Below are 25,581 nucleotides of genomic sequence, written 5' to 3'. Positions count from 1 at the left end.
AAAGATTCAACATAGATCAAGCTGATTTAAATCAAATATTTCTGGTTTAGGAGTTGAATGCATTAGATTATTTGGCAATTTATTTGGCAAGTACCTCCAACCAGGTTCCTCCCATGAAACATGAGAATTGTAGGAGTTACAACTGAAGATGAGATTAGGGTGGGGACATAGCCAAACCATATCATTCCACCCTGGCCCCTCCCAAATCTCATGTCCTTACATTTCAAAACCAATCATGCCTTCCCAACAGTTCCCCAAAGTCTTAACTCATTTCAGCATTAACTCAAAAGCCCACAGTCCAAAGTCTCATCCAGACAAGGCAAGTCCCTTCTGCCTATGAGCTTGTAAAATGAAAAGCAAGTTAGTTACTTCCCAGATACAATGGGGTACAGGCATTGGATAAATACGGCATTCCAAATGGGAGAAATTAGCCAAAACAAAGGGGCTGCAGGCCCCATGCAAGTCCAAATTCCAGTGGGCAGTCAAATGTTAAACCTCCAAAATGATCTCCTTTGACTCCAAGTCTCACATCCAGTTCATGCTGAATGCAAGAGGTGGGCTCCCATGGCCTTGAGCACCTCCACCCCTGTGGCTTTGCAGGGTACAGCCTCCTTCCCAGCTGCTTTCACGAGCTGGTGTTGAGTTTCTGTGGCCTTTCCAGGTGCCTGGTGTAAGCTGTCAGTGGATCTACCATTTTGGGGTCTGGAGGATGGTGGCCCTCTTCTTATAGCTCTACTAGGTGGTGCCCCAGTAGGGACTCTATGTGGAGGCTCCCACCCCACATTTTCCTTCTGCACTCCTAGCAAAGTTTCTCCATGAGGACCCCCTCCCTACAGCAAACTTCCGCCTAGGTATCTAGACATTTTCATACATCATCTGAAATCTAGGCAGAGGTTCCCAAACCTCAATTCTTGATTTCTGTGCACTCGCAGGCTCAACACCACATGGAGGCTGCCAAGGCTTGTGGCCATAGCTGGAGCAGCTGGGATGCAAGGCACCAAGTCCCTAGGCTGCACACAGCATGGGGACCCTGGGTCCAGCCCACAAAACCACTTTTTCCTCCTAGGCCTCTGGGCCTGTGATGGGTTGCGCTGCCACAAAGGTCTCTGACATGCCCCAGAGACACTTTCCCCATTGTCTTGCTGACTAACATTTGGCTTCTCGTTTCTTATGCAAATTTCTGCAGCAGACTTGAATTGCTCCTCAGAAAATAGGATTTTCTTTTCTACTGCATTGTTAGGTTGCACATTTTCCCAACTTTTATGCTCTGTTTCCCTTTGAAAACTGAATGCTTTTAACAGCACCCAGGTTACCTCTTGAATGTTTTGCTGCTTAGAAATTTCTTCCAGCAGATACCCTAAATCATCTCTCTCAAGTTCAAAGTTCCACAAATCTCTATGTCAAGGGCAAAATGCCGCCAGTCTCTTTGCTAAAGAGTCACCTTTGCTCCAGTTCCTCATCTCCATCTAAGACCACCTTAGCCCGGATTTCATTGTCCAGTCATTATCAGCATTTTGGTCAAAGCCATTCAACAAGTCTCTAGGGAGTTCCAAACTTTCCCATATCTTCCTGTCTTCTTCTGTGCCCTCCAAACTGTTCTGACCTCTGCCTGCTACCCGGTTCCAAAGTCACTTCCACATTTTTGGGTATCTTTTCAGTAGCACTTCACTCTACTGGTACAAATTTACTGTATTAGTCCATTTTCACACTGCTGATAAAGACTTACCTAAGACTGGGCAATTTACAAAAAAAAGAGATTTCACATACTTACAGTTCCACATGGCTGGGGAGGCCTCACAGTCATGGCAGAAGGCAAGGAGGAGCAAGTCATATCTTACATGGATGGCAGCAGGAAAAGAGAGAGCTTGTGCAGGGAAACTCCCATTTTTAAAACTGTCAGATCTTGTGATACTCACTATCATGTGAACAGCACAGGAAAGACCCACCTCCATGATTCAATTACCTCCCACCATGTTAGTCCCATGACACATCAGAATTGTGGGAGTTACATTACAATTCAAGATGAGGTTTGGGTGGGTACACAGCCAAACCATATCAGGCATTATTTCATTGTGCAAACATTGTAGAGTGTACTTTCACAAACCCAGATGGCATAGCCTACCACATACCTAGGCTATATATGATATAGCCCTTATAGTCATATGGGACCAATGTCATATATGTTGTCCAATGTTGATCAAAATGTAGTTATATAGCACATGACCCTATTCCCATGGCCTCATCAGAACTTGGCATATAGTTGGTGCTCAGACAGTGTTTGATGAATAAGTGAATAGGTAAAGTATTCTTCTTAAGTCTGATCTTATAAGATCAGGGGGCAAAACAACTTCAAGAAAAATCAAGAAGATAATTATTAGTTCTTTGGTAAGCTGAAAGTAGAGGCATAGGGGAAAACAACTTTGAGATGTGGAACACTACCAAAGGTGGCTTTGACTACCTTCTTAAGGTAGTCTCCCTGTGGTCTGTAAAGATCAATGTGGTCTGTAAAAGAGCCCGCATCACCAAGTCAATCCTAAGCCAAAAGAACAAAGCTGGAGGCATCATGCTACCTGACTTCAAACTATACTACAAGGCTACAGTAACCAAAACAGCATGGTACTGGTACCAAAACAGAGATATAGATCAAAGGAACAGAATAGAGCCCTCAGAAATAATGCCGCATATCTACAACTATCTGATCTTTGACAAACCTGACAAAAACAAGCAATGGGGAAAGGATTCTCTATTTAATAAATGGTGCTGGGAAAACTGGCTAGCCATATGTAGAAAGCTGAAACTGGATCTCTTCCTTACACCTTATACAAAAATTAATCCAAGATGGATTAAAGACTTACATGTTAGACCTAGAAGAAAACCTAGGCATTACCATTCAGGACATAGGCATGGGCAAGGACTTCATGTCTAAAACATCAAAAGCAATGGCAACAAAAGCCCAAATTGACAAATGGGATTTAATTAAACTAAAGAGCTTCTGCACAGCAAAAGAAACTACCATCAGAGTGAACAGGCAACCTACAAAATGGGAGAAAATTTTCACAACCTGCTCATCTGACAAAGGGCTAATATCCAGAATCTACAATGAACTCAAACAAATTTACAAGAAAAAGACAACCCCATCAAAAAGTGGGCGAAGGACATGAACAGACACTTCTCAAAAGAAGACATTTATGCAGCAAAAAAACACATGAAAAAATGCTCATCATCATTGGCCATCAGAGAAATGCAAATCAAAACCACAATGAGATACCATCTCACACCAGTTAGAATGGCCATCATTAAAAAGTCAGGAAACAACAGGTGCTGGAGAGGATGTGGAGAAATAGGAACACTTTTACACTGTTGGTGGGACTGTAAACTAGTTCAACCATTGTGGAAGTCAGTGTGGCGATTCCTCAGGGATCTAGAACTAGAAATACCATTTGACCCAGCCATTCCATTACTGGGTATATACCCAAAGGACTGTAAATCATGCTGCTGTAAAGACACATGCACACATATGTTTATTGCGGCACTATTCACAATAGCAAAGAGTTGGAACCAACCCAAATGTCCAACAACGATAGACTGGATTAAGAAAATGTGGCACATATACACCATGGAATTCTATGCAGCCATAAAAAATGATGAGTTCATGTCCTTTGTAGGGACATGGATGAAACTGGAAATCATCATTCTCAGTAAACTATCGCAAGGACAAAAAATCAAACACCGCATGTTCTCACTCATAGGTTGGAATTGAACAGTGAGAACACATGGACACAGGAAGGGGAACATCACACTCCGGGGACTGTTGTGGTGTGGGGGTAGGGGGGAGGGATAGCATTAGGAGATATACCTAATGCTAAATGATGAGTTAATGAGTGCAGCACACCAACATGACACATGGATACATATGTAACAAACCTGCACATTGTGCACATGTACCCTAAAACTTAAAGTATAATAATAATAAAAATAAAAATAAAAAAAAAATTAAAAAAAAAGATCAATGTGGTCTGTTAAGATCAATGAAAGAATGTCAGTATTCTCCTTAAAAATGTTTTTTACATAAATTTGCTCTTATTATTTCATCTAGTTATAGATCTTTCTATTAGAAGTATTAAATTATCTAATTTCTCCTAATTTAAGATGTCCATCCAACTTCACTATTTTTTCATGATACAGACTTTTCATTTTTGTCACCAGTTATTTTAAGTTTGTATTTTTTTCTTTTTTTAATTTCTTTTCATTAAGCCCTTGAGTAGTAAATTTGGAGCCCTTTTAAAAATTTAGATTTTAGAGCAGAGAAAATTTTTATTTTTCTGAAATATAGCTAGCTTATCATAAGAGTACTCCATTATATTTTTGAAATTTTATGCAACAGTTTTTAAAATTAACCTTGTTATTTTGTTCTCATTTTCAAAGGAATACTTTTTAATGAGGAATATTAGTATTGTATTTTTCTTCATTGCTATTAATGTTTTCCTAAGTCTTTGAGGATTTTCATGTCACTGAACTAATACATACTTGTAACAAGTGAATGGATGCAAAGATATAAAAAGAAAAGTCTAATGAATTAGTTCCCCCGACATCACCCCACATGTAATACTCCTTTCTTTGAAGTGTATTCAGTTTCCTCCTTGCAAATACAGACATCTACAAATGTACCTATATTTAGGCATTTGAGCTTTCTAAATGATTTTTAAACCATTAATCAGTGATTTCTGGAATTTCTGCACAAACTGAAAGAGCACAGTGGAACAGTTTGTCTCCGAATGATGTTTAGGAATTTGAAAATATAGACTAAGCTTAGATCTGCCTTTGTGCATGCCATAGACCTATTCCCAACTTCTTCGTTGATAGTAGTGAATGTGATTAGGGAAATTTTAATACAATCTCTTAAGACAGATTTAAATTTTCGTGGAAAAATTCCTTCCGTTACCAGCCTTTTTGCTGATGGCAATATTTCTTTTTACCTCTTGGCCACCTCAGTTCCAATTGTCATATTGATGGGAATTAGATATCCTAGGTATGTAAGTATGCAATAAATGTTCTTTTTTCATTCTTGTCTTCTCATTTTAAGTTTTACCCCAAATATCAAAAGAAAATGCTGTGCATAGTTTTGGAAATAATCGGAAGCAAAATTGCTTGTAGAAGTTACCAACTTTTCCATCCATTTCTTCATTCTTTAAATCTTCTTTGATTCCCCTTTTTAACTATCCATCTTTATCTCTCAAGCAGCAAAATGTGAAGATAATACAAGTTGCTTTGCCTTGTTAACTAGGTTCTATTTTTTTACCATAGCACTTTGTAATTTTTATCTTAGTTTGTTTTGTTTCACACCTCCAGAATATCTTGCATAAAAGCAAATATTACCATTGGGCCCTGCATATATGTGCTTTATGTGCATGTAGCCAATGCATAAATGCATGTTTTCTGACTTGCTACATAAAAGTAAAGTTAGTTGTTATATAAAATGTGTTTCAAAATTTTGGTTTTTGAATGATTCAACATAGATCAAGCTGAATTAAATCAAATATTTCTGGTTTAGGAGTTGAATGCATTAGATTATTTGGCAATTTATTTGTGTGATTTTGTGATTACAATGTCGTATTACAGTGGGCATATATGTGTAATTTAATATATATACACATATATAATTGTCAAATTAAATAATATAAAAGGACCTTTGAGCCTGTTTTAAAATATTCACTTCTGTCAAATACATCATACTTTTGTTATTTTTATTTATTTTGGCAAAAATGAAACCTAACTTGTATACATGTTTATTTTATACTATTTATTTGAATTGTTTTTATTGTTGTTTAAATATAGACTTCGGTCATGCTAAAATAATGTTTGCTTGCAGTCATTTTTCGGTCTTTATAAAGTTGTAGAAAATTCTCTAAACATCCATTGGGAGTATCTTACGTTGTATTATTAGAAGTTTACTTGACAGCTATTTATTTCATTCTAGAGAATGATGTATTGAATCTCCTTATTAGCTGCTTTCCACCTGATATTTGGACTTAAGCCGTTGGTAAATATAGTTAATAAGTTAGGTTACTACCATAAGCATTTGTTGACTACATTTTTAGATAAATCATTTGATAAAATTGAACAGATAGTATTTTTTACTAACGCTGAATATGAAATTTTATGTGCCAAGGAAATCTGATACAATTATCCACGTATTTTCTCAATGTGAAAAAAAGGAGATAAATATTCAAATATGGTTAACCATTGTACATTTGTACTGTCTTTATCTGTAGCTATCATTTTTATCAGTTTTTTGTTTGTTTTCATAGTAACATATTTGAGAGGGGATGGAAAGAAAAATTGTGTGTCTATATTTAATATTGTAAAATAATGTTCTGTTTTTAAGAGAATAACATAATAGTCTTAGATCTCATCTCATTTTTTCTTTGTTTTATAAATAAGTAGATGAGAAATGTAGCTATCACTATATTATGGTAAATAAAGTGGGCATTTCTAAATAGCACAGCATTTAAATTAGTAACTGCTCCAGAAATACAGTCAGAGACCTGTTAAATAAGTCTGAAACTGTAAAGTGTCTAAGATGTTGCCCTACCTGCATACTAAAAGGTAGCCTGCCATAGGCTAACATTGACACCTGGGTCAGGGTACAGACCGTGTTGCTTCTCCCTGACTCCCCACTGGTCTGTCTACATGGTGAGAACCAGCTACTGCATGTGCATGGGTTGCACCACAGGAGAGGTACTCTAAAATTATGAAACTCTGAGCTTGTATAGGAGCTATAGGCACATCGGGTCATCCTCTCCTCTGGAGAGAGAAAGAGAGGAGAGAAAAAAAGTAGACCAATTGGCCATGCAGAGACCTTATCTTTTATTAGGCAGACTCCCTTGAGGAAGGAAAGGAAGGCCTATATCTTGGAATGTAAGCAGTTGACTCCTTGGGAGATAAGAAAGGAGTCTCTAGCCTTTTGTTACCCTTTGAATTGCAGAAAATGGCTCTGGGGAAGTGAAGACATTCTCTGTCTGTTTAGCACTTTAGTTTCTATTACTCAGAAGGCCCCGGATGAGTAGGAACACCAGAAATTTCAGGGAGGATTATCTTCCAACAAGTCCCAAGGTGTCTGGAAGGGACACACAGGGTCTACTAAACTTGCTAGTATTTTGTTGATGATTTTTGCATCTGTATTAATAAGGAATAATAATATCTTTTATAGATATATTTTTTTCTGGTTCAAGATCCCTGTCCAAGATTGCGTATTGCATTAATTTATCATGTCCGTTTAGTTTCCTTTAATTTAGAACAGTTCTTTGACCTTATATTGTCTTTCTGGATTTGACTTTGACATTTTTCAAAGAGCATATATCAGTTATTTTGTAAAATGACTCCCAATTTGAGTTTGTCTAAAGTTTCTTCATGATTAAGCCCTATTGGTTTTGTAACAGTAATACAACAGAAGTGAGGTTATGTCTTAGTACTTCACACCAAGTAGTAAATGTTAGTGGATTTGTCCAGTATTGCTGACATTCATTTTTCTCACTTGTTAAAGGTTGTTTCCTCTAAGTTTCTCCATATAAAGTTATTATTTTCCCCTTTGTTTCTAATAAGGGAGGAGATACTTTTGTGACTAAATATATAGTGCCCCTCATCAAACTTTTACCCATTCATTTTAGTATCTTTTGATGATTTTCTAACTCCATCATTTCCTTCATCCCACTATATGTATGGAATAGCTTCCTCTCCCCTATTTATTAATGTATATCTCTGTGGACTTTGATAATTTACATCTCTGTGGACATCTTGAAAGTGTTACAATCTATCACTATACAATTTACTTTGAAAACAATATTGGCCCAAATTTGGCCAGTGGAAGCACCTTCAAACTAGCTTCTGGTTTTTACCATTTTGCACAATAGGATCTTCTAAGATCTAATTTTGTACTTTCCACTTCTCAGACTTGGAACTAACTATTTCTGCAAACACACCTAGTCCCTTTAGTAGGGAATGGTTTCATAAACTCTTTAGAAACAATGAAACTGTTTTATTTTTCATTGATTGAGATTGAGCCTTCCTCTGTCACCCAGGCTAGATTGTAGTAGTGTGATCATAGCTCACTGCTGTCTCAAACTCCTGAGCTTCAAGCCACTTCCCATCTCAGCCTCCCCAGTAGCTGGGACTACAGACATGTGCCACTGTGCCCAGCTTTTTTTTTTTTTTTTTAATTTATTCTAGAGATGGGGTCTCCCTTTGTTGCCCAGGCTAGTCTCAAACTCCTGACCTCAAGTGACCCTCCAGCCTAGGCCTCCCAAAGTGCTGGGATTAAAGGCATGAGCCACCTACCTGGACTGTTTTATTTTTAAATAGGAATTTTTACCAATTTTTTCCCAAAAATATTATTCAAGAAAATGAAAGGGATGATGAGATTTTATAATTTTCAAACTTTTATCCAATAGCAAATATAATTTTCCACAGTTCCTTTCCACTAGAAGATTTCCTCCTATACCTGTAATATTTAAACTGCTTCAAGTTGCTCTGAGGTGTCACAGGAATTGCTGTCATGAGGTTAGGAGTAGGGAGAAGTGTGCTATTTGGAAGTGAGAAAAGAGATGTGGATTTCTCTCAGATCTACTTCGGTTGCTTTAATCTTTTTGTTTATTTATTTATGTTTAATATATGGAGCTGCTACAAGAGTCTGTTGTAAGAACGAATTCCACAGCTAAAATAAAATTTTAAACTGCTTCCTTATGGCATTAGTTTTTCGTAATTTACGTAAAGATTAGTAATTTCTGTTCTGTGGTGATACTTAGTAGACATATTTCACATATGGAGTATCAATTTCATTTTTGTTACAGAAATGGAATTTGGTCATCTACTTTGTCATTGGACCAAGCGAATCAGTAGTTTTCCCTTTTGGTCCTAAAATCCCAGCTTGAACACTGATTGCCTATACTAAGTGAATACTGATTGGGTATACTATATGGTTTCAAACATAATATCTTTTATTCATTGAACAACTGTGATTCCTCCATTTTCTCAAATCAGGTATAAAGTCAAGTATTTGCATATATAATAAGACAGACCTGTAACTGAAAATGCTGCCCCAACTCTACAAACCAGCACTGAGCTTGAAAGCTTTTTTTTTCCCTCAGCTTTTCCACCCACAGTTTTTGTTATTTTTTCTCACTGATTGTGGACTCCTTGCATATAGAGACTCTCACAATTCATACTATATTCACTATACAGACCAAAACTTGCACACCTCAGTTTGTTGGTTTGGCTAAATGCTTTTTATATAAAAACCCGTAACAAAGTAAGTTTTCAATTTAAATATTTTAACATAAATAACAGTTATGAGTGTATCAAAAACTTACCATCAAATATGATATAAAGAAGATATACTCTATAGTCATCATATATATGTATCTTAAATTCATATGTTATATAAAGATTCTGTCTTTATAATTGGAATCATTGCCAAAAATACTGTTGAGTTATATTACTTACTTAAGAGTTAAAATGGATAATATTCTAATTTTTTCCTTAAATTGTAGGTTATATGTATTAAATCATATTTTTAACATCTTCTGATCAGGTCCCTAATAATTTTATTTTATAAAAAAAGTATTTCAAAGATGATATTTAACAGATCATCATTATGTTGATCTTGTCATTAAATCTTCTAAAGCATCGTCAAGTTCACCTAGTCCAACTGCTTATTTACAGATGAGAAAATTAAGCCTAATACTATGCCCAAAGTGAGATATGCGTATGCTTTGGAATTGAGACTAGAACTTTGGCTTCTTTACTTCCATTTCAAAGTTTTTTCCCACCACAAAACTGACATCTTCATTTAACCACTTAATGCCCTAAAGAGAGAAAACAATTCAGAGAGTAAGTTTATAAATTCCAATTGGAACAAAAGAAAAAAAGAATAATTTTTAAAATTCCGACTAGAAAATCTGAGGCCTAAGGAAATTTTCAATAGTGTGGGTGAAAGATCTGTAGTTTCATAATAATTTTAAGTTACTAAAATTTTTTTTAAGTTTCTAACTGGAGTTGATGTTCAAGTTCATATATTTTTGAAAATATAATCATATTAAACCGTATAATCAAGCTAAGAACACTTTAGACATGAAGCATTTATAAATTTTTTAAAAAATTTCTGCAGCAAATTATCTTGCTTGAACATATACTTTTTAGTATTGAAGAAGTATAAAGTACATAAAACTCATACAGTGTCAAACCATGAAAAACCATCATTTATGAAAAACAGCATTGAGAACTGCTGATGTTAAGTTCAAGAAAGAGAAAGTCATACTGGAGATCTGATCGCAGTTTCCAAATATTTGAAGAATTGTTACATGTAAATAGAAGTTCAGTTTTGCTTTCCTCTTGCCACAAATAGATCAGTATTGGTCTTGGTCCCAGTGAATGGGAAGTTTAACAAATAAATCTGGGGTGAATGTTAGAAACTTCTGTAAAACAACTAAACATTGTCCTACCAAATAGATCACCTCCATGTGCCAGGCTTCTTCCTAGTACTTTGTAATTATTGTTTGTTGTTCCCACAACCCCCTTGTAAGGCAGGTACTGTTATCTCCATCTTACAGATAAAAATTGAAGTGCAGGTGAACTTGCCCAAGTTTATCTAGTATATAAATGCTGAGCTATGATTTGAACATAGATCTGCTTGATTCTTAAGCACTGCTGATATTCAGCACAAGTCTATATGTTATATAGATTAGTCTGGCCTCAGGTAAAAATTTGATAAGTCAGTCTAGATTGCTAAAAAAACTTTTCTAAAACAAAAAAATTGATTTATATTAAATTTGTATAAGTAATTATGAGCAGTAAAATTAACATGTATGATTATGTTTATTTTCTTTTGTATGTTATAAATACCAAATACAAATTATAACATAGTCTATGTTCAAGAAAATGTTAAGGTGTGAAATACACGTTTATTTATAGCATTATAGTATTAAGGTATTTATCTTTATAAATATAAGTTGCAAAAATGCATTCATACCTTAGATTAATTTAATGCATATGAAGAATGTATAGAAAATTTATTCAAGTATCAGTTGGATGACGTAAATTATATTACCTCCAGAAAATACATATGCTTAAGAAAACATTGTTTTCATTAAAGAAAAAATTCACAGTAAAGGAGAAATGCATTCAAAATATTTACTGTTTTAAAATTTTATACTTAATAAACTATACTTTTTGTTCTATTTGCTGGGGTCCTAGTATTTCAGAGACTGCTGAAATATGTCTTATGTTTCTAAATATATTGTACAATGTCTTGGTGAATTGATTATAAGATAATATTTTTTATAGTTGGCTTAGAAATATGACTGCTTGTATTTTTGCTGTCATGGTACATAATGTACACTTAGTCCTCTGATTTTTTAAATTATGCTTTTTGATAAGAGGTATCTTTTAGATTTTAGGAGTTGTAAAGTATTATTGATTTCTTTTAATAAAATATAGCAGTTAAAGCTCTCCTCAACTCAAACATACAAGCTGATAAATATTAAAAGGATTTTTAAGTGAAATTTATAAGGAATGTTTCACAGTCAGAGTAGTGTTCTGTATACAATTCAGTACTAATAACCTGAAACTATTTATCACTTAAAAGCTTGGGTTTCGTGAGAAGAGCTGCATGAGAGTCCTGAACTGGCTCTGAACTGCCAAGTGTGGATCTAATTACATAGCTTGGAGCTGCGGAACCACATCTCACTATTGTGGATTACTTTCCTTGGCTTATTTACATAACTTCATGAATGAAGACTACTCAGTGAATTATACAGTCTTCTATAGCCAGGGCAGCAATAAATTAACCTTATTTGAGGTAGCTTATATTTTCATGGCATATCTAATATATGTTTAGCTATGTCTTCATGTGCTTTAGTAATTTTATTGGTTGCCAGGAATATCTAATAATAAGTGCATTTACTAATAATTAGTAAATGATAGTTTTATTGATGTAATCCAAATGTAGTAGTGTCAATTTTTTTTTACCTTTATCCAAGGTAAGGATGCTTTCTTTATTCTTGTTCAGTAGTACATTACAGTTGGCCCTCCATATCCATGGGTTCTACATTTGTGGATTCAACAACTTCACATGGAAAATATTTGAGGAAAAAAAGAATGGTTGCATCTGTACTGGACACGTAGACTTTTTTTCTTGTCATCATCCCCTAAACAATACAGTATAATAATAATTTACAAAGCATTTACATTGTATTAGGTATTATCAAGATATGATATAAAGTATACAGAAGGATATGCATAGGTTAAATGCAAATACTACACCGTGTTATATAAGGGTCTTAAGCATTTGGTATCCACAAGGAGTCCTGAAACCAGTCTCCCATGGTTACCAAGGGAAGACTGTATTTTAGTTAATACATTTGATTAATTTTTAATGTAGGTAGCTTAGATTTAGAAACCAATTTTGACCTCAAAGTCCAGAATTTTTATCTTTTTTTCTTATAAGCTAATCTTTCAGAATAGCTTATAAGTAATTTCTTTTTTAAATCACAAATTTTACACCTTGTAATAGCACTAAAACATGCATACATGTATTTCTATAACACTATCAAAAAACTAATCAGCAGCAATTTTAATTTATTAAATATCGATGGGAGGTTTGCTGTTAAATTTAAATAAAACTATTCATGAAAATTATTTGAGTAATTGGAAGTTTGCTTGTTACCTCATATTTTAATAAAGGTGTGAATGAAAAGTATTAACTCAGCCTACAAGCTATTATAATTTATAAACTTTTAAATTCAAATCTCTGCTGAATAATATGTGGTCTTTGTTGAAACTGACCATTTTTAACATTGTAATTTCAGCAATATTTACTGAGCATCCACTGATTGGATGATAGCAGGAAGGGTGGTAGGTAGACCTCAAAATTAGCAAAATGTAAGCCCTGCCCTCAGGCAGCATTCAAGGAAGAGATATAACTAGATGGAAAGAAAGTAGGCTTTGGAATGGCAAATCTGAGATGAACTCCCTATTCTGCTTCTGAATGAGTGGCAAATTATTAAAATGCTCTGAGCTTTAGTTTTCTCTTCTGTAAAATACTAATACAATTACCTACCTCGCTATGTGGTTAACGGTAAGATAACATGTGTATTGTACCTAGTAATCGGCCTAGCACATAGTATGACCCAGTAAGTGGTGTCTTTTATGATTAGTCTTAACATTGGGGTGAGCTATGTAAGCTTATGATTACACAGAGTGCAAGTATGAACAACGTGTGATGGGAGTGATTAATTTTCCCTAGCAAGACTGGAGAAGGATCACTAGAACTGGGCTTTGTAGGTTTATAGAATTTACACAGATGCAGTCGGCAGGAGGACTAAGTGAAAAACATGGCTAACGTCCTGGAAATACACAAATGCAAGAAGGTTTTAAACAACAGGAAGAGTTCAGAGAGATAACACCCAAAGGGCTAATAATGAAGAACTTTAGAGTGTTGTGACCTTTAAAATCAAGTACTTTGTCATCTTTGAGAGGGAGGATCCTAATTAATTTCTACATTATTGTATTTATTGATTTTTGGTTACTTCCTCCTATAGTTGTTCATATAATGAATGGTGGCTTCTGTGTTCATCATCTTCCTAGACTCCAATCCTTCACCATATAATTAGATATAAGCTCCAGAAGCACAGGGACCAGCGCTAGGTGAGCCCGTTATATGTCCGCAGTGCCTGTCACGTAATTTTTGGATGATCACAGACTAGCAGAGGAGCTAAGTCAAGCACAAAAATAATTAAAAATAAAAGATAGGCAGTGATAAACACTTAAGAGAGCGGCATCTGAATTATTTGGATGCCCAAAAGGATAAGGCATCACAGCACTTGTATCTGGAAGCAGCCAGGAAAAACTAGTTAATCATAATAGTAATATTCATCTCTTCCATGTAGGTATGAGAGTTTCTTTTTTATTTCTTAAATGAAATTTTATGAAAAGTGTATAAACTTTTCAGGTAATTCAGTAGCCACAAAACTGTATTTTAAAATGTTTAAATCTAAGATTTTTTCATAAGATCTATCTCAAATATTTATACTAAGTTTACTCAGATATACATATCTAAATGCTTTCTTGCTCATCTTCATTTTTAATAAAAGAATCAAGAGCTCCTGTTGTTGTTTTTTTTTTTTTAATAACTCCACCACTTTAAAATTATCCTGTCTTCTGTCCTATCAATTACAATTCCAAGATTGTCTTTAGGTGTTTTCCATGGTTTGCGTACTTTTTAAAAATATTTCTTCAAGGCATATTTTTTGACCATGTGATATGTATTCCTTTATTAAAATCAATATTGTTTTAAACCATGATGGCCTTTCTCTGTTAAGTTTAAAATACTTCTCTAACATAAAAATAATTTTTCAGGTATTTCTTTTAGTAGTATCAGGTTTTTTTTTTTTTCTGAGCCTTGAAATGAATGATTTCCTTTATCTTAGTATATAATTTTTTGAGGTTATGTTTTACCTTTTCAGGTGGTATTATTTTTGTCCACATGTCCATTTCTACAAGAAGTCTGTATTGACCACCATATGAATTTGCTGTCTTCTCTGTTTGAACATATGGATACTTTGCCTTGAACTGCTGTTAATTTCTTCTGCTAGGTCATGTCTCTTTTTTCTTCCTAAAGCATTTCCAGGTAAACTAAAATATAAATTTGCCACTTAGACCACAAGTTTTATCATCACCCTTTTAAGTGCATTGTTAAATATGTGTTTTTTTAGGCTTTTTACCATAAAACCCATAGCAGTCAAATAACCATAGCAAATATACTGTCTTATTACCATAATATATTATGAATATATTATTATAACCTCATTGTTATCAATTATTTCTCCTGTTCAAAATAATTTATATATTTAATTATAAAAACTATTTAGCCAGGCTTGGTGGTGCACACCTGTAGTCTCAGCTACTCGGGAGGCTGAGGCAGGAGAATCACTTGAACCCGGGAGGTGGAGGTTGCAGTGGGCCGAGGTCACACCACTGCACTCCAGCCTGGTGACAGAGCGAGACACCGTCTCAAAAAACAAACAAACAAACAAAAAACTATTAAAGATTTGCTTCAATGGGTAAAACAAATGATAAAAGACATACAAAGAAAAAATTGTTTTTTTTTTAATTCTGTTTCCCCATCCCCCACCAAATCCCGTTTTCATTTTGTGAGATAACTAATTTGGAGGGTGTCCATATCTCTGTTTTCAAACATATACATTCACATACATCTCTATAGAATATAACAGCACACTCAGGATAATATTATGGAAATTTTTCTTCAATTGATATTTTTTCACTTAGCAGTATATTATGGACATCTCTGTGTATGTGTGAGATCAGGTCTGTGTGTGTGTGTGTGAGAGAGAGAGAGAGAGATTTAAGTACAGAAAAAATGAACTATGTCTGTATTGAATGAGATACCAAAAGTAAAAATCAAAAGATAAAGCACAGACTAGGACACAATATTCACAATACAGAAAAAGGAGCAAAGTGTACTATCTTTCATATACAAAAAGGACCAACAAGTTGATAAGAAAAGAATAAAGCCCCCAAATTAAACAGATTATATTCAGAATAGGGACATAGTTCAATAAATAGTCTTATGTACTTTGACTTAACTGTTCTACTTGTGTGAATGTATCCAACAGATATATTCATAAACATGTAAAATGACTTGTGTACAGAGTTATTTATTACATTGCTTTTAATAACAAAAGATTGGAAACAACATAAATGCCCATCAAACAAGGACTAGTTATTATCAATAAGTTTCAGTGTTTCTATGTAATGGAATACTATGCAACTGTAAAATATAAATGAGAAAACTATACTGATGTGAGATCTTCAAGATAATATGGTTCAGTGAAAAAGGAAAGACAGTGTGTATAATCTACTACCATATGGTGAAAAGGGATTACAATTATGAATTTGTAGTTGTTTAAATATGTGCATAAACTCTCAAAGGACACACAAGAAACATAGTGGCTACTAGGTTAGGGGGAAGGGTGGTAGAGACACTGCACATTTTTATACTTTCTAATTTTGAACTATGTAAATATATTACCCTATCAAAAAATTAATACAGTATATTAAATTTTATAAGGAGCAAAATTATATTCTAATAAACAACTGCTAACATTTATTGATCGCTTACTATGTACCATACACTATTGTAAATGCTTTGTTTATATTGTCTCATTTCTCACAACAACCCCATGTTTTTAGTATACATAAAAGACAAAAATTATTTTTAAAAAGCAGAAATTGCCATTATTAGCTGTGATGGGCTAGTGTGTTTGATTGGGCTCAATGTTTTATATTTACTTAAGACACATTGAGTATTTGCTGTATGCCAGGCGCTTTGCTCACTATTGAGAAGTCAGATAACGAAATATGGAAAGTTATTTGGTAGAGGAAGTACTAGAAGAATAAGAATGTGATCAGATGACATGAGCGTCTTCAGCTGGCTAGCACTGTGATCTAAAACAAAAACTCTGTAGTGACTTGTAGTGTCTAACTATGGATGACTCTTGGATCTACAGCATGCACAAGGAAACCTTCTAAAATTGTATCTACCTGATAATACAAATGTGGTAATGTAATCACAGCAGCAGAAACTATTCTGTGCCTACATGCTGCCATGGGATATAAATAAATATATCTGAAATATATCTGTAGTGCCATTCCCATTCAGACCATACAACACTGTTTTCCCACTTCTTCAGAAGATGATATTTGCCAGAACTATTGTAAATGCACAGAGGAAAAGCTAATAATTTTTTTAATTTATAATGGATGCCTTAATGCAGGATTCTCCTATTTTAACTTTCATCAGAATAACCTGGAGGGCTTGTTAAAACAGATGGCTGAGCCCCATCCTCAGAGTTTCTGACTCAGGGACATTGCTGCTGCTGCTGATTCTGCTGATCAGGGAACCACACACTTTTAAATCACTATTTATGTAGGTCTTCAGGGCTTAATTCTCTTGAAGAGCCTGGGTTAAGAAAGTTGAGAAGAACTGAGAGCAAGACAGATAAGTGGCTGTGATGGTTAGAATGAAAACATAAACTGCCAGGACATGACCCTCCCTACCCCAAGCCTCAGCTTTTGCGAGAGCCAATGCCATATGTGCCACATAATGTAAAACATCATTTCTCAGCAACATTTTTCTGTGGGACATCTATCTGCCATATTGTTGTATCTTTTTCAGATATATCCATTCTCTTTCACTTCTTAGCTAGTATTCCTAGAAAAAAGGGTTTGATTTGGCTGGGCACGGTGGCTCACGCCTGTAATCCCAGCACTTTGGGAGGCCAAGGCAGGCAGATCACAAGGTCAGGAGATCAAGACCATCCTGGCTAACACGGTGAAACCCCGTCTCTACTAAAAATACAAAAAAATTAGCTGGGCGTGGTGGCGGGAGCCTGTAGTCCCAGCTACTCGGGAGGCTGAGGCAGGAGAATGGAGTCAACTCGGGAGGCGGAGCTTGCAGCGAGCCGAGATTGCGCCACTCCACTCCAGCCTGGGCGACAGAGCGAGACTCCATCTCAAAAAAAAAAAAAAAAAAGGGTTTGATTCAAGATTTCACATTAAATATTCCTACCGATTTTTTTATTCCTAGTTCATCTTTCACAACCCCCTTACAAAGGTTGCTAAAGGGGAAGTGTTTTAAATTGTTTTGTGTGATGTTAAATACACATACACACAAGCACATGTGCATGTAAATGAGTAATAAATAGGTGCATAGTTGTCAATGTATAACAATTGTATACTGGTCTGTTTAATCTTTTAGGCAAAATTAATTTTATGTTTATTCCCCTAATAATGGCGCTAATACTTACCAGCTATGACAGAGGTTCTCAAAGTTCCTGGACAAGAATATTACCATCTTTGAACTCTTTAGAAATGCAGTTTCGTGGCTTTCCCCAGGCCTACATAGTCAGGAAGGGGATTGGGGGAAACAGCAGCAATCTGTGTTTTTAACAAGCCTGCCAGGTGATTTTGAAGCTTTCTAAAATTTTAGAGCCACCATTTTACTAAACACAGTGTTTTCCCTTACTTTATATCCTTTGATTCTTATAGTAATCCTGTGATACATTGTAACTCTTTATCTGTGTTCTGGGGAAAATAAGAATTGAAGAGATTAAATAATTTATTCTAACTCACACTGATATTTAGCAGTACTCCAAAGAAGAATTTTCAGATCTTTTTCAAATAATATGTCCTTCTTTCCTTTGAATACACCCTGAAACAGTATGTGTTGCTTAAGCATTCCAGTTTTTTGAATCATTATTTTCTGAGCTTTTACTCCTTTATTAATTTTAATCAGCATCTCATGTGAAGAACTCTCTCTTTAACAAGTCAAATAACAGGACCAGAACTCAAATTTACGTACTTTTTTTCCCCAAGTACAGGAATGATTCCATCATATATTTTAAATATAAATGGCTTTTGCAGTTTATGACCACATTCTGCCTACTTTTGTTTCTGTGTGAACTTTTCCATAATAAAAATAAAACAATATGAAAAAATGGCTTTTGAAACTAAAAACAAATATATAAAATATTTTTAAATGCATAACCTAAAAACTCAAATAAAAGTATAAACAATTTTATAAAAATCTAAATTTGCCATCATTGTTGACTTAATCTTACTATTCTGTTCTTATTTTAATGACACACACCAATTTAACTGCTGCTCAGTTACCAAAAAGTGTTTCTAATATTAATTTGGAGTTATTTCTGTCAAATGAAACAATGCTGTCCTATTACTTGTAATTTTCATATGAGTCTATTTAAGTTAATTAACCAAATTAGCAAACCATAAAATCATGTGTGTTTATAGAGACCCAAAACCTTGTAATGACTTCAGTTGGAGCTTCAACACATTAAATTTTTAATTAAAAAAAAAGTTTATTTTACTTAACACGACATGACGGATTCTTTAATAAAAAGAAATTGTTACTTTAAATTGGAACTCATATTTCTCTTGGCTGCAGTAGAAAATGATTTGCAATATGAAAAGTTGACAAGTAAGAGTGAAATAATTAATGAAGATTTAGGTCGTATTTTATTTTCCCTTATGTTCTCCATATCTGTTAATTCAACAGGATTTACATAATGTGGCATTTGAATTATGGAGAATAGAAATCTGGTAGCATTACAAAACCTTGGCTCATCTGGGAAATAATGTTGGGGCTTATTAGTTATATAAAATACCTTAAAATTTCCTGATATTTCATATGTATAGGTAAATAAAGATATTATTAGGGGAGTTCTTAAAACATCTTTGTAGTGGTGGTTTTATTTATTTTACCTTTTAATCCTCTTTCAGCTTCAGAGGGGAAAAATAAGTTGGTAGGAATTATTAACCAATTTCACACAGTAATGCTGTGATCATTTCAGTAGTTGTTAATAATTCAATTTCTAGACCCCTCCCTTAGATATCCTTACTCAGCTGGCTTTAAAGGAAGACCTAGAAATCTATTTTAACAAGCAGCGGCAGTGATTCAGATGTAATAGTCCCTAGGTCTCACTGTGAGAAACCTTAGAAGAGAATGTACTCCTTCAAGCTAACACACTAAAAATAACAAAATTAAATATTCCAAATACAACTGTAGCCTCCTTTATGGAACTTTAATCTTGGAATGATAGGAATGATTATCAGAGGATTTTCTCCCCGTAACAGTAATGTACGAATTTAGAGCTTTGAAACATAGTTATAGTATCCCTGGTGCTGTACTAAGCACTTGGTACAGTGTTTGGCACATAGTAGGAACTGCATAAATATCTTGGGATGGATGAATGCAGAAAACCAAGTAGCTCCATGTTTAGGGTTCCCACGTTATCCACTTGTTATCTTCTCTTTGGTTCAGCTGCCTAAGTTATGTGTACAATTTTATCTTTCTCCTTAAATTGTACAGGTTTTTAATGGAAGGGACCACAGCTTGCCTATTTTCATCTCTATTTTTAACTCTATTTTACACATACATGCCAAGTAAATATTTATCAAGTAAAAAATATTTTGTGATTATTTAATTCATCATACTAGATTCTCATCTCCATGAGGGCAGGAGCTTTGTCTCTCGTTTTCATGGCAGTTTTATCAGGACTTGGTAGTTAATGCATGTTCAGAAACATGAATGAATGAATAAAAAAATTAACAAAAAAGTAACTTCATTTTAATTCTGATTTTCTTAAAATTTAATTTGGGGGTTAATGAGGTTTTCTGGGTGGTAAAATTTATTTTTATGTAAGAGAAAAAAAATCTGCCTTGCTCTTTAAGAAGAAACTTACAATGGAAATGTCCCCACCATTTGCAAGAGATAGAATGATAGAATTGGACAAATTCTGAACTGATGAATCTTCAGCAGGGCATTATTGTAAGAGAATTTTCTATCTTAGCATTAAATAGTGTTTATCAGTCATTACGAAAATATCACAATTTGAACCTACATGGCAGTTCTTAACATCCTATGAAGTAAAGATGTTTGCCCATGAAAGCTAGAGAGCCTATCAAAAATCAAAAGATTTGTTTTCCTTAGTTGAAAAATAAGGAAAACAGAATGTCCCAGTACCTGCAAAACTTTCTGAAATAAATTCTATTAGTGTACTCTTTTTAAAATATTCTTTTTTTTTTTTTTTTTTTGAGACAGAGTCTCACTCTGTTGCCAGGCTGGAGTGCAGTGGCATAATCCCGGCTCACTGCAACCTCGCCTACTGGGTTCAAGCGATTCTCCTGCCTCAGCCTCCTGCATAGCTGAGATTACAGGCACGCACCACCACACCCTGCTAATTTTTGTATTTTTAGTAGAGACGGGGTTTCACCATGTTGGCCAGGATGGTCTCAATCTCTTGATCCACCCGCCTTTGCCTCCCAAAGTGCTGGGATTACAGGCATGAGCCACCACGCCCGGCCTTAAAATATTCTTATGATCATATTTCCTTTCAAAACATGTTAGTATCAGTAAATAAGTTAGAGCTCTGATAAAGTATGAAATCTCAAGATTTATGCCCTTGGTAACTGTAATTAGCTGATTAAATTTCTCCTGATGACTTGCAGTGCTTTTTGTTTTTCTGTAAACATTTTGGGTTTTTTTGTTTTGTTTTGTTTTGAGGAACTTCCTATCTTCTACAAATTGTCTGTTCTCCTTTACTTTGAATGCACCTAAAATAATATTAGTTATTTAAGCATTCCAGTTTCTTGAATGATTGTTATCTGAGATTTTACTGTGAATTTTAATAAGCATCTCATATGTGGAACACTTACCTTGAGAAGTTTATAGACATAAGATTGCTATGGCTTAAATATAGAGATACCTCTATAGAAGTATAGATATCTTTGTGTCACCCTGTCTCCTTTCTGGTCAAATCCCAGACCTCGTTCCCCTTTTCATTTCTGTTAGTCCTCAAAATGATCCTCTCTTTTACTTAGGTCACCTCACATGAGCCTATCAATTCCCTGACTAGATACAATTCTTGAATATTCTCCTAAATGTATAGCCTGCAAAAAACATCAAAGTTTTAGCTTCCAGAAAAATGTAACTAACAGAGGAGTATAGGGGAGATATTGAGAAGAGGGGCAAGGATTAGGACATCCAAGTTGCTTGAGGCCTAAGCAGAATACCTTAGTGATTCCAGAGATTTAGATGTGTGAATTTAGTTGAAAGCAGGGGCTAGGGGAACTTGTCTTTAAGTCATTTACTGCACCCACACTTACTGTCTTTAGATTGTATATTCCAGATTGTTAACAATGTAAAGTTGCTTTTATTCACACCAGATAAAATTGAAAAAGAGCAGTAGTCTATATGAGAAAATAATTTTTATCATACTAATGGTTCTTTGGGAATGCTGGGGTTGAGCTGATTCTGATGTAAGGTAGAGGCCAAAGAAGAAACTTACAGAGGAAAGAAGGCAGGTACTGACAGGCAGCAAAGGCAGGCTGCTAAACACTCCCTTATCCTCTTCAGTTGTATTCACACTGTGCCTGGTGACTGTCCCTGAAGATGCATTTTTTTCCCCACTTCTCCTTGACACAGCATTCAGACACACACCTTCCCCCTAGTTCAGATATCCTCAGTCACTTCATGAATAATTCCACAGGAAGGCTTGCACAGAGAATTCCAGGTACTTCTACAGAAGCATTTTTATCTCCAGCAGTCCCCTAACCTTTCTATTTTAAGTGATTGTTCTTAGACGTGATTTTGTCCAAGGAAGAGTTTTCTTTATTGTTTTCAATTTCTTGAAACATCTTTATGGAACTGGAAATTTAACTGATTGTAGTAATCTTCCAATGAGAAAGCTCTCAATATTTTTGTATGCTGTCTCTATAATAAATGACTATGATAATGAATTATGTATTCAAAAGAGAAACATACAAATTAAACTCCAAATTTTATAGACTCCACAAACTTCTATCAACTTGTAAGCTAAATTTCATTTAACTTGCCTTTTTCCTATATACACTTTGTTCTAAAATAGGGATATGTTGGAGAATTTGTAAATTTGTGATTTGTTTTGAGAAATTAATAGTTGTTTATTTGGAATGATATCCAGGCTACTATTAAGCTGTAATTTAATTAATTGGAATATTAAATAAACCGCTTTCCTTTTTTCCAGGTGATGGTGTTTGTACATGCTCGAAATGCCACTGTAAGAACAGCTATGTCTCTAATAGAAAGAGCAAAAAATTGTGGCCATATTCCCTTCTTTTTTCCTACCCAAGGACATGACTATGTACTTGCAGAAAAACAGGTAGGAAACAAAGAGGACAAGAACTAAAGCATGTAACATGCCACATATCCAGGGTATTTTATATATGAAAGATCCACGGTCTCAATTTCCAAGAAGTTAATTTTGCAGATTTATGATGTTATGATCTTGACTTTTTTCTTGACTTAATGATCTTTTATTAAGAGGTTTCATTCTTTGATGTAACACTTATCATTCCTTTCTATATGGTTATAATTGAAGTGCTTAGTCCTGCTCTTTAAAATATAGTTAAAATATAAAATGCAGTTAAATTTCATATCCTATGTTAACATCTAATGGGCTTATTATTGTACTTCTAAAGAATTAATACTTTTTAAAAATTTCTCAGTTTTGATTTCTAAGGTTAACATTGACAGATATAACCTAAATAGGCTTTTTTTTTTTTTAAGCAATGTAGAGGAATTCTGAGCCAAAAAGTTTATAAACAGCTTGTTACTCAGTGTACACATGCTCAAGGGACAAAAAGGTCTTGGGGTCACCTGCATCCTTCTTAAAAAGGGAGACCTTTAGGCCCCAACCCAGACTCACCAAACCGGAATGTACATTTTAGCTAGATCCTCAGGTGATCTTGTACACATTACAGTTTAAGAAGCACTCGTCTAGGTAATTTGAGTATTGGTAGTGTCTTAAGATTTATATCAGTATTATTTAACTATATCAGATAATTATTTAGATGAAGATTGGGCAGATTATGGCCCGAAGGCCAAAGGTGTCCGTCTATTTTGTAATTAAAGTTTTATCAGAACGTAAACATACCAATTTCTTTATTGTCTGACTTTTTTTGCACTACTGGAGAAAAATAGAGTAGTTGTGATAGCTACTGTAAATTACTTTCTGTTTCTTTGCAGAAAAAGTATGCTGACTCCTGATTTAAAGCTATGAAAATTATGAAATAAAAAAATCTGTTGGCATAAAATGATAGTCACTTTAAATTTTGTGTATGTATATATATATATATATATATATATATACACACACAATGTAAGATTTAACTGATTGGTTACCAAACAGCTGCTAGCTGCCAGACATTGTGCTATGCCCTTTTATATTTATTATCCTAGTAAAATATATTTGTGACTGTACTATAAATTTCACCATTTTATATTGATATTTTAAATTCTGTTAAGCTGATGTCATTTGTTTTGAACATCAGAGTCTCTTTCAATTTAGAAATACAAAATTTATTCATTTTCTATTTTTTTTACTTTTATTACATAACATTTATTGTACAGATTGTACAGCTTTGTGTCCTTCCAATTATTTATTAATCATGAATTTATGAGTCTTTGAAAAGTCAAGTTGGTATTCATAAGTCTTGTTTCATTTCTTTGGATATAGAAAACAACTCTATGCTGTTTAAAAGACAAACCTTGAGAGCCACCTTGTGGATTACTGGTTTCTTTATCCATCTCAATTCAGATAACTATTGCTAATTTAAATAATGCAGGTTTATTATTTAATTGTTGTTATTGTAAAGCTTAACATTTATTAAGTGGTCACTGGTGTCAGGCATTGTTTTTATTTATATAACTCATTCAATCCTTACAATCTATGATATTGCTGGTATTATCCCTTGATATGACATATGTGTAAATCAAATATAGTATGAAATATTCTAGAGCATATTATAATAATTTATATGGAGACATTTTTAAATGATGTTTATTTAAGGCAATGTCACCAATCACTTATTCACAGATCACTATGCTGGAAGAAAAATAACAGAGAAACGGAAAGTTTTGATACAATTGGGTAGACTTGAAAATCCCTAGTCAATTTTATTACAGCTTTTTTATATTTTTATTATATTTGATTTTTATCCTGATCCAACTATTATTGGACTTTTTTTTCCAAGAAGAATGCATTGCACACACATTTATTAAGAACATTGTCCTACTCACCATTATATTCCCAGCCTTTCATAGAGTATTTGTCTGATGGTAGGTATCCCAGAATTACTTTTTTTCTTAGCTTTTATTCCTCTGAGACTGACATTATAATAGATGTTTCACCTTAATTTTCTCATCTGACTTGTACCATTGTGCTGTCCTTTAAGATTCTTATTCCCATTTTACAGATAAGGAAACGAAAACTGAGAAAGTAAATAATTTTCACAGAGAATCCCATATTAAGTAGTGAGGCCGTGATTTGAGCCAGTCTGACTCCAAAGTCCACCATTTTCACTACATTTTGTCCTATTTGTTCAAAAGCAAACAGATCAAATCCAATCTGGGACTTTCTGAAGACCTTAGGGCATGGAGTCTTTTTTTTTTTTTTTTTTTTTTTAAATAGAAGAACATTTCTTCAACCTAACTATATCCCTCACTTCTTCTAAAGAGAGATTTTAAAGAGTGAAACCCTCCACAGTGCATATTATAACAAAAGATAAGGTCATCTTTCTCAATATTTTCTCAAAGCTCTAGAATTTAAGAGTATTCTTCTAGTGCTAGTAGTACATTTCTTCATATTTCTTGAAGTGCCTTTGAACTTAAATGGTATTAACATTCTAGCAATTTCAAGGGAGCTATTATCATGGTGGGAGACATTTCTTCCCATGTTTTTGAAAAATGGGAAATTAAGAACCCAAAACATTAAAATTTAGTTAGAAGATAAATTTGCTACAGTAGTACATAGAAATTTAGCCTCATGCCTCCTGTTATATGGCTAAATCCCTACCATGCCACAGTGATGCCTTACCCCTAAGCGTTTAATGTAATCACCTGAATTCCTGACTTACTAAGATCTTTAAAAGCACTTCTTTACAGTTTCATTT

The 25,581-nt window shown here is 34.2% G+C and overlaps 1 protein-coding gene across 1 annotated transcript in view; it reads left to right on the top strand.

Annotated features, from left to right (window-relative positions):
- ASCC3 (activating signal cointegrator 1 complex subunit 3) overlaps positions 1-25,581 on the top strand; it is a 393,050-nt gene that overhangs the window by 185,549 nt on the left and 181,920 nt on the right. Inside the window, exon 14 of the mRNA XM_030809499.1 lies at positions 22,656-22,790. Within this exon, the coding sequence (XP_030665359.1) occupies positions 22,656-22,790 (135 nt within the window). The remainder of the gene's footprint in view (positions 1-22,655; positions 22,791-25,581) is intronic.

This window comes from Nomascus leucogenys, chromosome 3, assembly GCF_006542625.1.
Source record: "Nomascus leucogenys isolate Asia chromosome 3, Asia_NLE_v1, whole genome shotgun sequence".
NCBI lineage: Eukaryota > Metazoa > Chordata > Mammalia > Primates > Hylobatidae > Nomascus > Nomascus leucogenys.
The sequence above is the reverse complement of the archived record's forward strand: the minus strand, read 5'-3'. Positions and strand labels throughout refer to the sequence as shown.